Raw genomic sequence first — 17,893 nt, forward strand, 5'->3', positions numbered from 1 at the left:
CATGAAATAAAAATTAAATACAATTTTATGACTCTTTTTTAAACTTCGGAATTTTATTCTGACCGTTCTGACAGAAGTTTTCGCTTTCAGCGTTGAGTATTAATTAACATCTTAATCCTTATAAGTTGAAGTAACTATTTAAAATTATTTATGATCAAATGCTTGAAGTTTATATTTTTTATATATTGTCATGATCTGTCATACACCACAAAATTTTACAAACATTATAATAAACGTTATAAACCGGAAGAGGAAGCAGTCATATAATTTTAGAAAATTTCGGATCAATATTTTATTGACCGGAAGATTTTAACTTGTAAAAGTTTAAATGGTATTGTACAGAGGTATGTATATTTTTCCTCAATTGATACACACATTTTATTATACATGTTATAAGATACTCATGATACTATGGTTAATACATTCATGTTTCAAAAAGGACTTTTTCATTGTGTGTGCATCTCTTAACACTTATATTCACCTGACGAGTACATCATTTTATGTGATTCTTATAACACTAATTAATCCACTCCATTTGTTTTATCATACCAAGGATAAAAAGATTCACGTATCAGTCACAGATCAAGTAAAATATTTATACATCATTATCAGTGATATTTTTAACATGTAATCAGAATTGTATCAAGGAAAATACCTTTTCTATAAATAGATTTTCAGTCATTCCCAAAAAATGGGTACAATTACAAAATTTCAGTGTCGCCGGCAAATAACCACAAAATGCAAGCTTAACATATGTCACAGATAATCTTTTTCGTGTTCTAAGTGATTAATATGTATACTAAAATAAAATTATATTCTTTTGTGATGTATATCGTAAATATATTTCTGTGATTTTCTATTCAATATACGGAAATCACACGAATTCCGAATGTCGCCAAGAAAAACTCCAAATATCGGTGTGAATTAAAATACTTTATTTCATCTAAATCAGGATTAGATTTGCTTTTTTTATTTGACACAATATTGATTTTTATCCACAAAAATATTTTAGAATCAAAAGTTATAATATACACTTTGATTTGCCCATTAAACCAATGTCGCCGATAAACGTATAACCTACCGTAACGTATCTTTAGGTACAGTCAAAACATATTTATATGATTGGAAATCATGCCCAAAGTGACTTTAAGCAAAGTTGATACATCAAATTTTAAAATCCTGCCTTTAACTTTTATTGCAATGAAACGAAAAATAAAAAAAAATCTTCTCTTTCTCTTTTTTTCGATTGTCGCATATAAGAATCCAACCTACGTAACGCGTATTTTGGAACGCACTAACCAATAACAAATCAAAATGATGATTATTTCATTGAAAGCACCCATAAAGCTTCTCAATAATCAGTTTTGAGAAAGCAACTCAACAATATTGTTACATATTTCCATGTATAATGTAAATAAACCTAACCTCCGTTTAAATAACCTCCGTGACGCAGTTATTTACAGTTAAGTTGTCAGACTTTTCTATCAGTATCAGCGGCTGCCGACACTGCCGAAAGTAATTTTTTTAGCAGACATCATTTATTATAAAGAAAACAGACAAACAAAATACAGATTTTAAGAAAAAAAATGTTGTTTTGAGAAAGGTAGGTTAACTTGTTTTTTCCCTATTATGTGAGCAACATTATAACGTTTAATAAACGTTATATCAGCCATTTTCTTAGATTTAAAATAGTGTAATTACGACGACAATCATAACTTTAACTGCGGTTTATGGCAAACATTTTCAAGATTATTTAGGACTCATCAATGTAACGGAGGTTATGCAAATAAAAAAAATCTAAAGATGCATGTAAACACGATCATACCAATTGAAATTCTTGTACATTGTTATAGATACCAAATCAGTTCATCAATTATCACTAATAAAAATCAAAAGGTGATGTCAATCATAGACGACATCATTGATTTACGTAACGGAGGAAAGAAATTTGAGGAAAAAAAGTTTTTTTTCTCTAACAGGACTTTACTCTTTTTAGATAACGATTTACTAAGAAAAATGTTTAATTCTGTTGTCTTGTTTGTCATTTAATTCTAATATTTACATTCATTTATATGTTTGCTGTTGGTAAGAACTGGAATTGTCCGTTATGGAGGTTTTAAATGTCGTTACGGAGGATAGAAATTTTCGAAATGAAACTATTTTGACTCCAAAACTTCATAGTTGAGTATAATACATACATTATGGTGTGAAGGAAGATGACATTATCTGTATAGAGCTAATCAAATTAAGTTGAACAGTATTCGGTTTAGGTAAAACATATTTTTGAGTGAAAGTTTATGAATCGTTACGGAGATTTTGACAAGAACAAGTCCATTTGACTAAAAGAAACATATAACTTGATAGAAAACAGTTTTTTAGTTTGTAATGTCATTAAATTGTTTAGAAAAGCTAGCATTAAAGAGTTAAGTGTTATTATGTATCAGCATTCAGATACTGGTTTGATATCAACCTCCGTAACAAAGATGGGGGTGTGGATTAATACAAGCATAAAAAATACATACAAGTGATTAAAAACATAAATAATAGGGTTTTTCCTGGAAAGCTGTATTATAAAACTAAAATATTATACAGCATAACATTTCATTAGTTTAAATTTATTACTAAATAAGTTGTGAAAACTACTTATTTGAATTATTTTTTAAACACTATATTAATTCAGACCTTAAAATTGGTATTTGCTTTCAATATATACAGAATAATACGTATAAATCAGTTTGCTATGGTGGTAAATGTAACCCATTTCACATGAGCCTGGATTTAAATCTTGTGTTTTTCTCTAATGCAATTTTTAAGATGACTTTATACAACATTAACCTCCGATACGTTCATACTTACCTTGTCTTACAAAAAATGCTAAAACTAGAAAACAACTAAAATGGTGTAAGTAAAAATTTAAAAAATGACAGACTAGATATAGACAAAGAAGAAAACAACACTCTCTCTCTGCTCAGTTGAAATTTATTTTTTAACAGTGTCTACATTCGAATTGTACCCATTTTTTGGGAATGACTGTTTATCTATTTCGCCGTCGAATAAGACTTCTGGAAATCTATTAATGACTTACTTTATACAGTCAACCACATCTTTGTTGATAGATAAGGTATGGGAAGTCCATTTTTGTCCAAGAGAATTAAAATTTACAAAGTATTAAAATGAATCTGCCAAATAATACCGTTGAGATATTAGTCCTTAAAATATATCATTATGTATGTTAAAGTCTCGGTTAAAGTTTACATTCCATGTTGTTTCAAGCCTTCAAACTACTAAAATTTTAAATAAGAATGCATGAACTAAGAAAATGTCCACTGATATGCCTGTTCTAAATGTACCATATTTCAACTTTTTTTTATATAATGTATCAATAATGTAAACACTCCTTTAATAGTTGATGGAGTATTCGCCCATTTTTGCATTGTCAAATGCTGAATAAAGAATGTTTTATTATAATCCCTGTCTGTCACAACCGGTTCCTACACTTTTCAAACCAAATTTAAAGTTTTATTTTCTCACAGTAGAAGAGGGTTGGTACCACTGCTGGTGGAATGTAGGTCCCTGAGGACATCATTATCGTGGTTGCGTCGATACTGAATCAGATACAAATGATAAAATAACCATGCTTGAATTTTCTGTTCCCAAATTCAGAAATAATTTCTGGACAAAATTAACAACTCTCAAAGCCAAAGTTAACGTGAGATGAATTATTTGTGAATTCTTTTTATGTTCCAATTGTCAATATATGTCATAAAAAACCAAATTAAACAATAGGATAAAAAACATAAAATAGCAATTTTAAAATGACACAACAGCGGAACCCCATCGAAATTATGTGCTTCATAAGAAAAATGACTAGCATTTCCTGTTTCAAAAAGGGGAACCTATTGTTCTTTGCATGTTAAGTAAAACAAGTCGTGTAATTAAATAGAAAAAGGAAAGATGGACTTGTGCCCCTGGAATATACTAATTATTCATCAAAATTGTAGTTTACTGATCCTTGACGGCTTTCATAAAATATCCTATATACGACTTCAACTTTATCATGAAGAACCCTTGGTTTAGTAGCATAGTAGCTGAGTTTTAAGCAGCGTCGCCTTATCAAGTAAATTATTATATGAAAAGACATATAAGATCTTCACAACTTGGTGATACAGCTACTGTGAGAATGCTGCCAGACAATAATGTAAAGTTCACAAATGAAATATAGGGGAAAACCACGAACAGACTAAAACCGTCAACTAAACACTAAATAGAAACTCTACATTCAGTATAATTCATAATTAGAATCAACTCCAAACAAGCTCATTGATAACCTTGTTTATAAGTTCTTTTGTGTAGCCGCGAGCTTCCAACAATGTCACTTTGTGTTTATTTTATGCAGATGGCAGATAAAGCAACAGTTTTAACTAAATCACCGAAAGGACCTTACAAACAACTAGAGGAACTTGTTGCGAAAAATGGCTTAAAGGTAAATAAAACTAAGCAAATCGTGGAATTTAATTAAAGACGAATTATTTTATTGAAAACTGTAATTGAGAGTAAAACGTAAATAGTGCTTCATTTCGTCGAATAATAACAAGGGATGTTTACAAGACTACATATCAAAAGTGTGAATGTTATATTTTGACTCAAAAGTTTTGGCTGTTTAGATAAGGTCCTATCAATTCGTTTGCTATGTTTGAGCTTTTGATTTTGCCATTTAACTAACGGCTTCCAGTTTTTAATTTCCCTCAGAGTCCATTATTTGGTGATCTTGCTATTGATTGTATATGTCCCGAAGCGTTGAAGATTGCATGTTTCCATGGATTACATGAACTAGTATATATATGTGTTTAGGGGCAGCTTCCGGGTGCGGGAATTTCACGCTGCATTGAAGACCTGTTGGTGACCTTCTGCTGTTGTTTGTTCTGTAGTCGCGTTGTTGTCTCTTTGACACAGTCCCCATTTCCATTCTCAATTTTATATTTTATATCTGCAGCAGATTCTTGTATTTTTTTCTTTTTCTAGGAATTACAATTTCATGATATCAACAATTATACATCTAAAAAAACATAATTCGACGTTAAAATCTACTACAAATAACTTACTTCAGTAATTTTACATTTTAAGATTAATCATTCAATCAATTATTCTGTCTTCCATAAGCTGTCTGAAGTACAAAAAAGGAAATAATTTAAGCATTAAAAACATATGATTATCAATGTACACTGGATTCGATTAAAGGCGACAGGTCAGGTTCACACTGTTGCTGCTCTTTAAGCTAGTTGCATCTGTCATGCACTCATGAAAATACTTAATAATTTTGAAACAGTTATTTCATTTTCTCAGTATTCAGTACTTAGGTATTGACATGATTGATGACACGCTTATCTTAAATTATCCATTGGTTTTTAGACATTATCTAAAATATAAGCTTCCAACACAAAGAAGTGATTGAATTAAATTAGTTATTCTATTTAGTTAAACTCTGTTTTATTATAATAGCCATTTACACATTCAGCTAGTTGAACAAGTTCTTTCAATGATTAGGTTTGAACGTTAATGTGAATTAAGAAAACTCTTCGAAGGCACGACATTTATATAACGTTATTTTCATTTCGACAAGGAAGAGAGAACATGGCTGTCGTGTTGTTTTGTGTCAGGGAAATATAAAATTTCATGCAATGTCTAATCATAAATTATTAAGACGTGCACAATCATATCCTTTTTTTTTTTGCAAACTATACAATTGTCTGAATTCCCTATATTGATTTTTATAACTGTTCAGATGCAGTGCGACATCAATCTACAAGAAGATGGATTTGTTGCCAATGTTATCCTTGAAGATGAAGAATACTCTGGATGTGGAGCAACTAAGAAATCTGCAAGAGATAATGCCTGTAATGATGCCTTAATGAATACAAAATATCATAGCAAAACAACAAATATTGATAAGACACCAGTTTCTAAATTAAGCGAATTTTGTCAAAATAACATGCAGGTAAGAATTTTTTATAAGGTCAGTATACATTAAAAGAACAAACATTTCATCATTTAAATGATATTGCATCTGTAATGTATTGTCTTCCATTTCCCTGATATTTTTTTTATTATTTTGCATCGATAAACATGTTTACCATTTTTAGAAACAGAAAGGTAATCAAAGTGCTTGTAAGCACTGAGGGTAAAGATTTTCAATTTATCAGCGGAGAGTGAAATTAAATATTGCATTGGTTTTAGTTGATTAAACAGCAATTCTAGACAAAGGAAGAAAGCTTGAACAATGACTTCATTTATATTGTTAGATTCTTGCACCTTGCAAAAGTTATGTAGTTTTCTTGATAAGTGTATCACCATTTTGTACCTTGAATATCTGAGCATATATTACATTGATAAATTACTGGAAATCTTCATGGATAGGATTATAGAATGTTATGATCAATGCACTATATGTTGTATAGAAAAAAGGTCGTGTTAGTCTTGGAAGATTTATATATCAAGTCAGTCCCATCAGGTTTTGATTGCATCTCATGCAATCTTTACCTAAAAATAAATATTTGTTTTATTAATTTGTAGAACGAAAATATCAAGACACGACATTCCTTTAAAGTATTTAGATTGTGTAAAAGAGTTACACTGTAGATCTGATTAAGTCGCTTGAGAAAAAACAAATTCGGGTTACAAACTAAAACTGAAGGAATCACATCAAATATGAGAGGATAACTACGATCATTGATTAAGGAAAGATGTTAGAAAATAGATGCATGTCAACGAATATATGTCACTGGTTATAAGGCTAAAGGTTGATTATTGGGGTTTAAAACTGAACTAGATATACAAAGGAGATACTGCTTGAATGCATAATTTGATTAATCTTTGTATCAATCTTTTAATTTTGTAGATAAACCATACCTATGAGGACATTTACAAAGAAGAGGATGAATTCGTCTGTAAATTGATAATTACTCATGAAAATGATGGTATTGTGAAAGAGGAAGAGCATATAGGAAAGGCAAAATCAAAGAAAGATGCAAAACAAGATGCTGCTTCCCGAGCTCTTAGAAAAAGTACCATTCTTCCTGAATCTGCTGCCAAAGGTAACTGATCCTACATAAATGTATATGATTACCTTTCCGGAGCAACGAAAATTTTGTTGGGTAGCGTGTTGCTCAGTATTTAGTTTTCTATTTTGTAATTTGTGCTGTAATGTGTCTATTTGTGTTTTTCATTTTTAGCCATGGCGTTGTCACTTCATTTTCGACATATACGTTTGAATTTCCCTTTGGTTTCTTTTCTCTCTTTTATACATGTATATCTTATGACAGGAAGATAATTTCATAATAATTATTAATGAATGGGGGAAATAGTTGTATATTCTATCCCTTTTCAGGTATGTTTTATTTGTGAACGAAGGAATAGGTCTATTGACAAAAATATTAACAACAATAACCAACAATTAGGTTATTTCAAAAAGGATCTGACACAATTAAATGTTGAACGATTTCAACCAACGGAACTAATGGACAGCTACTATCATGTTGGTACCTTTGGTTGAAATGGTAAACTGTGAAATGATATACTGATCTTGTTAAACGTTTTTCATCGATTGTAAAGTCTTCAAATTGACTTATCGACCATTAGCATGATAAGGTTCCATTATAAAGACAAGAACTGTTATATCTGGCGTAAATACAAAATTTAATCCTGGTATCTATAATCAGTTTATTTTCATCACCTCATTTAACTCTAGTTGTTTGTAAGGTTTCGTGTTGTTCAATCTGTACTTTTCTGTGAACTAGTGTTTTGTGGACTTATTTGACTTTTCGTCATTTCACTAGTAAATGATTTCAATCTTAAACAGTTGTTTTGATCTTGACAAAATCTGAAACGTCTGAAAAATACATCATTATATCATGGTTAGTCTTTCAGACGATTTAGCATGTTTTTCATATGTACAGGTAAATATCAAATATTGATAGTCAGAAAAAAGACTTAACAGATCTCACTTGACTACAAGCTAATTATTTGAACAGTACTGACTTTACCACAGTGGATAAATCTAAAATACACTGAACGACTGAAAATTATTTAATAATTTATAGCACATCATTTTACGAACAAATTAGATCAAAATGACTGTCTTAGACCAAAATAGGTTTACTAGTGTATGACTTTTTGGTCATATAGCATTGTCTGTTTTTGAACAGCGGTATACTACTGTTTTTTTCCGTTTTGACCGTACATTTCCCTGAACATTTCTTGTTACATCTATATGATGCACCGTTTTATTTCTAGTAATAAATATTGTACCTTTTCTGACTTGCAATTTTGATGACTATACTATTGGTTTAGTTGTCTTTCAAATATTATTTTTTTCCAGATATAGCTTCTGCAGATGGATCATATGCATGTATAGGAAACCAGACTGGTTATGTTCTTATAATAAACTTTAGGAAAGATAGAGATTGTAAGTTAAGTCAGTATGAGGGTTAACACAAACATACAAATTTATAATCATTGAGAAAAGCGTTGTTTCTATCATGCTATTTAAAAAATATTTATGCTATTCACAAAAATGTAGTTTATATTTTGTTGTTTAAAAAATGTAGTTTATATCATGTTATATTCCAAAAATGCAATTTAAATGTATAGTTGATCGATTTTGAAGCTACAGACAACAATTTACACAGTCTGCAAGGATTATACAGTGAAATAGTATAACAGAAAAAGAAACGATCTTAATACATTATATTCTTTATTTGTAAAAACAGTCGTAACCATAGGTTAAAATCACATAATATGTTTCATTTTAAATGAGAAAGTATTTTATATTAATTTGCATTGCTTCCTCACCATATGCTATGTTCATCAAAAACCCTTTAAAAAACACGATCAAAGACAGCAGAAGACTCTCATTTTGCTTTAAATATGTGTGTGCATGAAATCCAAACTTTTATAAAATGATAACTTGCTATGACAAACCTTTTCAATGATTAATCAACTCAGTAATTCTTTCCCATGGTATTTCTATGTCCTTTGTCTGAGTTACCACTGACTTCTACATCTTAATAGTATCTTTAACAAAAAGATAAAGATATAAAGAGTACTATCAAAAACCGCAAAGGAAATAAAAACAGGCAACACCATTTCCTAAAAGTAAACATCGAACAAGTTTGAGCTTTCTTAAAAGCTGTGGACTGCTTCAATCAATTTGTCATTATTTAAGGTAATATGTGTACATGTGGTTGTTGATTTACAATGAAGTTTTAAATGCTGATCATGTATCTCAGCCGCATCGTAAAGCAACCAATCAGAATTTATCTGTGATAAGTAATTTATTTCATGACTGAAACTAAAAGCTCCGCATCGTAATGTAAAGCGAAAAACAAACAATAGAATAACCAAAACTTTACACAATAACCTTCTAGTGCCAAAATATGTGTTCGCGTTCGGTCTTCTATCTTTAAAACAATGTTCTAAAGAATTATCTCTACTGTTCGTAATGTGGCATTAAATTTGCTCCACAGCTATATTAAAGTGTGTACTACTTTATATATGCATTATACGACGTTGTATAACGGAATAAACCACCATGTTTTTCAAATAGATTTCAAGCAGACAATTTCTTTTAACCCTAAGTGTTAACCAAAAGACTTTTTTTTATATTTTTAGGGGCAGACAAAGACGAAAAAAATATTATTGAATTAATGAGCGGTATATTAAAATTTGAATATTTAGTTATGGCAGACCCAACAAAAGCGGAGCTGGTTGATACTCTAGAAAATATTTCAAGGAATCTAAATCGGAATTATAAATCATATTATTGTTTTATGGTATTTCTAATGGCTCATGGTAGTCAGGTATGATTTTTTACTTTTTTTTTCTTGATAAACATTTCTATTAACTAGCATGTAAATGAACACTTGTATATGGGCAAATGGGCAAATGAGACTAGCATTGGTCTAAGGTAGATGGGGTCTGATATAGAAAAATATAATTATATTTACAATAATGTAGTAATATGTTGTTTAAATATCGTACAACATATGGGTCACATAGATCTGTACTAAGCTATAAGTTGTGTAAAATTGTAAAATTAAGAAAAGAAAATACACGGAAAAGACACTATTGTGTATACAACTAGAAAACAAAATAAAAGAATTCTGAAATAAAAAAATGAGAAGATAGCTCGTATCATGTGTTTTAATGATATAAAAATATAAACTTAGTCTGAGTGCTCTAAGCATAGGGACGTCATATATGAGCTTTTTGTACACAACTACCTACATATTAAATTATTATTTAAAAAAAATGTCTATCAACTGAATAATTCACAGTTTCGTGGCAATGTTAATCGGAAATATCCTATAAAACTTGAGAAACAGATAATGTCAATTATGTACAATATCACAATGAACTTCGGTTAAAAACAAAACATTACGACAATGCATGATGAATAAAGGCAACATTACCGCTGTTTGAATATGTCCCACTTGTCGTAGTCGGAATTTAAATGTGTAGTAGAACAAGAGCTTAATTTATTAGACAGTAGGTGTTTGGTTACCATCTTGGGATATTCTACCTCTGAAATAGCATTTTTTCGTAAGAAATGTAGGAAAAAATGTATGAAATCAGAAGTTACCGTCTCTGTTAAGTAATATCAATATCCTTTATTTACATTAGTTTGGAGTCATAACTGCTGATAAAGGTAAAAAGAAGATAACAATTTCTGTGGATGAAATAATGGAATTGTTTAAAAATGATAAGATACCAAATTTTGTAGGTAAGTAAGAAAACACGACGATATCTCCTAATTTTAGTAATAATACATGAGACTGCTATTGGACTACACCCTCCGAGGGTATTGATAAATCAGTAGCTTATGTTTTATTTATATTGGGTTTAATTCATTCCCGGACAATTTCTATAATACTGGTACAGTTCTGACACAGATCATCCATATAGTTAAAGTCAATTGGGCATATAAAGTGAAATTATGGTAGAGAAAAATAAGTATAAACAAATGACATCAGAACAATCGCAATCAAGCGTTTATAGACATAAGAACTATATGTATCATGCTTTTATAGGTAAGCCGAAAATGTTCTTCATCCAAAGCTGTAGAGGGAAATCAATCCAAGATACTTTTGTTCAGCCAGACGATGACGAAGATGACACTTTAGAGAGAATATCAGCACCCACTGATGCAGACATTCTTATTGCTTATGCAACTACTGAAGGTACAAAGTTATTTTATAATTATATATTCTGTCGTTATTACTCTGCAATATAATCGAAAAATGTCAATAGACCAATGAAACATAGCAATTGCCTAACGTTTATGCATGACCAATTTATGAATGCTTTAAATGAAAACTTTTTTTTCTAAGCGCAAGTTCCATATCAGGAAAGTCGCCTCCCAAAACATCAATATAATAAGCAAATTATATAACAAGTATGTTACGTATGGAAATCCATGTACAGCAAACATTACAAAATAAAATATAACAACATACAACAACAAAATCCGAAGCAAAAGCAACACCAACGCTACGATATTTATAAGGGTGAACTTATTTATTCCGGACCTGTTATACCGGGAAATTAGATTAAACATCATTAATCTTGAATCTCTATTACTAGTATGTCATCTTGGGGATATGTGCGTCGATTGTTTTTCTTAAATCATTTTGAAAAACACAAGCTTACAATGTATGTTGCATTATTTTGTTGGTTCGCTTAATTCACATTTTAGTTGCTATTGTGGCATATTCAACTTCAAGCGTATTTGAGTACATCTGCTATTTCTGTTTTGGAAATCGATTGAATACGGATACAGAGATTTTTTTTAAAAAGCTCATCACGCTAAGTTTGTTATAACTTTCTTACAATTTTACTTCTTTTGTCATATGATTTCAGGTTATAAAGCTTTTCGACACAAGAATTTTGGATCTATGTTTATCTATGAATGTATAAAAAAGTTCAAGGAACAATATACTAAGACGCATCTAGAAGAAATTATGATTGATGTCAAAGCAGCCCTTGCGAAATGCTCTGCTGACAAAACAAAAAGGCATGTACAAATGCCCTGTACATGGAGCACTCTTACAAAAAGACTTTTTTTAGTACCCACTGAGTCGTAACCTAGAAAATGCTTATAACTAATGAAACAGATTATGATATTCGTCTTTTTTATGAAATAGCCTAACAACTAATTTAATAATATTTAAATATTTGACTTTTAACGCAAGGAACATTCGCTTTTTCCAAAATAATCTTGAATTTCAAGTTTACTGTATATTAAAATATAAATAAAAACACACTTTGCTTTTACGTTGTTTTTTTTAAAATTATTTATTAGCTTGGAACTTTGTAGAATAATTAATAATGCTTTGCAAACATCTCCTTGTCAAGGTTTAATGATTCTGTTCCGTTTATCTAGAATGATACTTAAGTGCCCAATGCCCATTTCACTTAGGAATATTTAGCCTTTTCAGAGCCGATCTTGTCATCACAACTCCTCCTACATGATTTATCGTATCTACATGAAGCTTGGTGCATTGTGAGATCTAGATATGCAGATGTGCTTTATGGTACTACTAGTATGTTCCAGTCGATTGATTATTTTTAGAAATATGCCTGAAGCTTGCCTCTGTAAGCTTTTGTTATGTCTAACACCTAACTTGTCATCGAAAATCAAATTTTATGTTTTATCATTATCCATATGACAGTTGGAACATTGTTAGGTATGCTTATGAAGTGGGATATTCTAGTCGATTGAGGTTTTTAGAGTTATGACCTATTGAAATTTGAAAATATTTGCCCGGTTGAAACTCAACCTATAATCATCGAATTTTTCAAATATGTATATAATTTTAAGAACTTAAAAGTACAAATTTATGAAATCAATAGAACAGTTTGGCATACAAATAGCTTGTATACTGTGATAAACCAAAAAGCTGTATCATATCATTCGTTATATAGTCTTTAATGCTCTTCAATTTTGTACTTGTTTGGCTTTATAACTATTTCGAACTGATCGTCACTTATGAGTGTTGTGTAGACGAAACGTGCGTCTGGCGTATTAAATTATAATCCTGGTACCTTTGAATACTATTTACACCACTGGGTCGATGCCACTGCTGGTGAACGTTTCGTCCGCGAGGGTATCACCAGCCACGTAGTCAGCACTTGACATGAATATCAATTATATGGTCATTTTTATAGATTTCCTGTTTACAAAAATGTGAATTTTTGAAAAATTAAGGACTTTCTTATCCCAGGCATAGATTATTTAAGCAGTATTTTGCAAAACTTTTAGGATTTTATTTTCTTTAATGCCCTTCAACTTTGTACTTGTTTGGCTTTATAACTATTTTGAACTGAGCGTCACTGATGCGTCTTATGTAGACGAAACGCGCGTCTGGCGTATTAAAAAGTAAAATCACAAAAATACTGAACTCAGAGGAAAATCTAATTGGAAAGTCCATAATCACATGGCAAAATCAAATGACAAAACACATAAAAAGCGAATGGACAAGACTTGTCATATTCCTGACTTAGGACAGGCATTTTCAAATGTAGAAAATAGTGGATTAAACCTGGTTTTAAAGCGCTACACCTCTCACTTTGATGACAGTCTAATCAAATTCCTTTATATTTACAATGATGCGTGAACTAAACAGACATAGTTATGATGGTATGATACTAAACCCCTAACGGGAAGGATTGTGCCTGATGTTCATATGATGAAATCATAAAGCTGAATACTAAAATTTATGATAAAAGGGATGATTTTTCATTTCCTATCGTTATTTATCCGTTTTTAGATGGTGACGTTCCCTTGTCACCATCTTACGGTGTTTATATATCTCAACTTGTACGATTCGCTCGTGTATGTAACAATGTTTTCGATTTTAACGAGAGAAATTTATGTATTACTGAAAAATTATTACACCAGGGTTTTCGATATCACAAACTAGTCAAAACATTTACTAAATTTTATCATCGGTATAAAGACATCATTCGTAAATATAGCTCAACATGCAGACTTCTAATACGTTCAGGTATTTCACATCCAATTTTTTATGGTAATATTCTTTATAAAGCACAAAGGTGTCAGTATTCACCTCAGAAACTTACAAAACCTTTGAATAGACTTATTAAGAAGGGATATAATTACGATACTGTTGTCAAGTCATTAAAGATTGCATATTTTGGCGTTAATATTGAGTCACTGATAAGGTCTTTGCATCGGAACTAAACACATTTATTCTAAAAACAGTTGTTGGCATGACACGGGTTATGTTCTTCTCATATATGTTATGATGGTATGATACTAAACCCCTAACGGGAAGGATTGTGCCTGATGTTCATATGATGAAATCATAATCTTTCAGTCAGTTTAATTGAAGTCTGGAGCTGGCATGTCAGTTAACTGCTAGTAGTCTGTTGTTATTTATGTATTATTGTCATTTTGTTTACTTTCTTTGGTTACATCTTCTGACATCAGACTCGGATTTCTCTTGAACTGAATTTTAATGTGCGTATTGTTATGCGTTTACTTTACTACATTGGTTAGAGGTATAGGGGGAGGGTTGAGATCTCACAAACATGTTTAACCCCGCCGCATTTTTGCGCCTGTCCCAAGTCAGGAGCCTCTGGCCTTTGTTAGTCTTGTATTATTTTAATTTTAGTTTCTTGTGTACAATTTGGAAATTAGTATGGCGTTCATTATCACTGGACTAGTATATATTTGTTTAGGGGCCAGCTGAAGGACGCCTCCGGGTGCGGGAGTTTCTCGCTGCATTGAAGACCTGTTGGTGACCCTCTGCTGTTGTTTTTTATTTGGTCGGGTTGTTGTCTCTTTGACACATTCCCCATTTCCATTCTCAATTTTATAATAAATAAAATAGTCAAAATATGGGTACAGCAGTCATCATCGTGTAACAATTTTAAAAGGAACAATTTAACAGAACACAAAAACATCTATCTACAAACACAGTTAAAAAAGGTATATGATGTTGTGGTGCCATTAATGATCTAATATATGTGTAATTTAACGATAAATAACTCAGCAAATTGATCACTGAAAAGTAAAATCACAAAATTAACAAATCCGAGGAAAATTCAAAACGGAAATTCCAATATCAAATGGCAAAATCTAAAGCTCAAACACTTCAAAAGAATAGATAACAACTGTCATATTCCAGATTTAGTACAGGTAAAAGCCATATGTAAATAAATATCAATCGAATATAAAATGACTTTTGATCATGAGTTATTTGTAGTTGCAGGAACATCCCTTTATATGCCATATGTGAAATGATTTGGAAAAGTAGTAAGAAAGGACATATTTTGTCTTTTTTAAACATTTTTTTCTTTGGTTTAGCACAACTATGTTCATTAAAATATCTGAACACACTGATTACAATAAAGTCTGCACAGCTGACAACTCGTGGATATGTTTAAGTGACAATGAGACGAACAAAAGACCGATGGAATCCATTCTGTTGAGTCTAACTATACTCAACAGTCAAGGCAAGCCATATAACAGACAAAACTTAACTTAACAAAACTAGTTTAATAACACGGTTGTATGTACAGTCGGTCGATTTCTATATACCGATTCAGTGAACGGTTGTCTTGATTATATCTCGGTATGTTTTGTCGTTTAAACAATCTTGTCAATGTCCGTAGCAAAAGTAATTTATTTTGTGTGTATTAACATGATACGAAATTCATGACATTGATTTAATACTTGTCGCTTGTTATATCTAGACTCAAATATGTTGTTATCTTACTGCAAATTTCTTTGATGTTTCGTTGATGCAAATAAATTTACCCGAAACAAGGAGAGAAAAGCATAGTAGCCGTGATAAGTATGTGATATAGAAATATGAAATTGGATAGTGAGCGCAAACATTGGGGAAATATTTAAATTTCTATACCTACGCACCTTTGGAGCAGACAAACAATACATAAATGAGTATAATGTTCCACTAAGAAACTAAGAAAATTACTATTTGAGTTGACTTGTATTTGATTTATAAGATAATAAAACGAAAACTAAACTGACAAGCAATGCATGTACTCCATTATATGGGTCGTTTTCAAAAAATGTCGAATTTTCAGTACACCCATGCTAACTTTTCTATTTCTAATGGAAATTTCAGTTGTAATGGTTTAAATGAAAGCTTGTCGGATTTGTGATTCAGAACATTAATAATAAACACACCTTACATCTATTTTGATAAGATTAAACTGCATTTAAGACCCATTTTGGGGGTATTTGTCTGCGTACAGTGTCAGAAAAACACATTTCAAATGATTTTTTTGCGATTTTCTGATCGCCTTGATATCTGCAAAAGGGACTTTTTAAGAACGTTTAATATTACTCTAACGAAAAATCGTAGCTTCTATATCATTGTATGTAACATATTATCTACAAACTAAATTGAATCTGCGTACAGGAGGTTCATGTCTTTCCTGTTACCGCTACTTAAATCAGCCGTGAAATTATTCTCCCTATGAATATTGAATCAGTCAGTGTTGATCTCAAAAGTGCAAAGTAATCTTTACATTTAAAACGCCTCGTTTCTTGAACGAAAGTGTAGAGAAAATAAATTTCAAGACATTTAGTGAAAAAAAATATAGCGTACTTTTTTTCATGTCTATGCTGTTACCACCAATTTTGATTAAATACACCAACAGTATACTTGTAAAACGTGCAATAACGTGTTGGAAACCAAATTCACAATAGAAAAACATAATCACTTCACCAAAGGGAGTAGTTATTTCACAACAGCAATCAAAAACGAAGAAATTTGTCTATCCTGTTATGTCTATCCTGTTGCTATGGTTGCTATGGTTACAGTAACAGGATAGACAATTGTAGACAAAAACGTCGTTAATTTTTTTTATCTTAACATATAGGTGCAAAACGAATGAAATATTTCGTTGTTTGAAGTCATCTTAAGGTTATAACGTATTAATCTTTCCAATTAAGCATTCGCAGGTGCAATACTGATATCGGTAACAGGATAGACAAAAAGGTAACAGGATAGACTTTTATATAGTAATATATCAGAAACGTACGTTCCTGTTACCAATGAAATATAGAGAAAAGTAAACTAACTTATGAGGGATTTACTTGATGTTGGGTTTATTTGAAAGGGTGAAAAAATGCCGAACAATATAAATTGCTATCTTAGACTTGCATTACTAGTGGTAATTTTTACAACCTTTGAAAACAAATTTTTAGAGGCATTTTTCAGTACAACCTGTTAAATTGGCAAATAATCTGTTATATTACAGAATGAATATATATGGAAGTTTATTCTCTTGAAAACCATCTAATTGTCTACGTAAAACAAGCTTAACATTTTATCTAAACCTTTTCTTAATAACCCAAAATTTCTTTGAAAATGGTAACAGGATAGACAAAATAATGTACCACCGATCAAAAAATGTTTCAACATATTTTTGTATGACATCATTAAGATTGCATCTTTTAATATGTTGTTCTTAAAGTACTGTTTGTTTTGATTTGCTTATGTAGAGGGTTGTTTGAATAAGTAACTTTTAATATTTTTTTCAATTTCAAAATTCGACATTTTTTGAAAATGACCCATATGTATCAGTATTGCGTGTGCATTTAACTCTAGGCGCTATCTAATTAACCCCCGAGATTACCTCCGGAGACTGCCAATGGCTCACACAATCGATATAAACATAAATATAGATAGATATCGAGCACGTGCAATTGACTATTTATAGGTCTGTTCAGTCAAGTTGATTTCAATTCATGTTGTTAAAGTTCACATGAATGAATGCGGATTGGATTGAGTTTGAATGATTATTCAATTGCGGGTCAAAGAACTAATACATGTACAACAGC

The 17,893-nt window shown here is 30.9% G+C and overlaps 1 protein-coding gene across 2 annotated transcripts; it reads left to right on the top strand.

Moving 5' to 3' along the window:
• Positions 1–237: 237 nt before the first annotated feature.
• LOC143063284 (caspase-14-like) lies at positions 238–12,324 on the top strand. Of its 2 annotated transcripts, none has more exons than XM_076235340.1 (9): positions 238–344; positions 4,397–4,483; positions 5,783–5,995; positions 6,896–7,091; positions 8,375–8,461; positions 9,667–9,854; positions 10,678–10,777; positions 11,085–11,234; positions 11,914–12,324. In XM_076235340.1, exons 2-9 carry the CDS (start codon positions 4,397–4,399, stop codon positions 12,135–12,137), a joined length of 1,245 nt encoding a protein of 414 aa, XP_076091455.1. In that variant the 5' UTR covers positions 238–344; the 3' UTR covers positions 12,138–12,324. The 2 variants fall into 2 exon arrangements, with proteins under 2 accessions (XP_076091455.1, XP_076091454.1); XM_076235339.1 differs by lacking the exon at positions 238–344 and adding an exon at positions 3,588–3,709.
• Positions 12,325–17,893: the final 5,569 nt, after the last annotated feature.

This window comes from Mytilus galloprovincialis, chromosome 2 (genome assembly GCF_965363235.1).
Source record: "Mytilus galloprovincialis chromosome 2, xbMytGall1.hap1.1, whole genome shotgun sequence".
Classification (NCBI taxonomy): domain Eukaryota; kingdom Metazoa; phylum Mollusca; class Bivalvia; order Mytilida; family Mytilidae; genus Mytilus; species Mytilus galloprovincialis.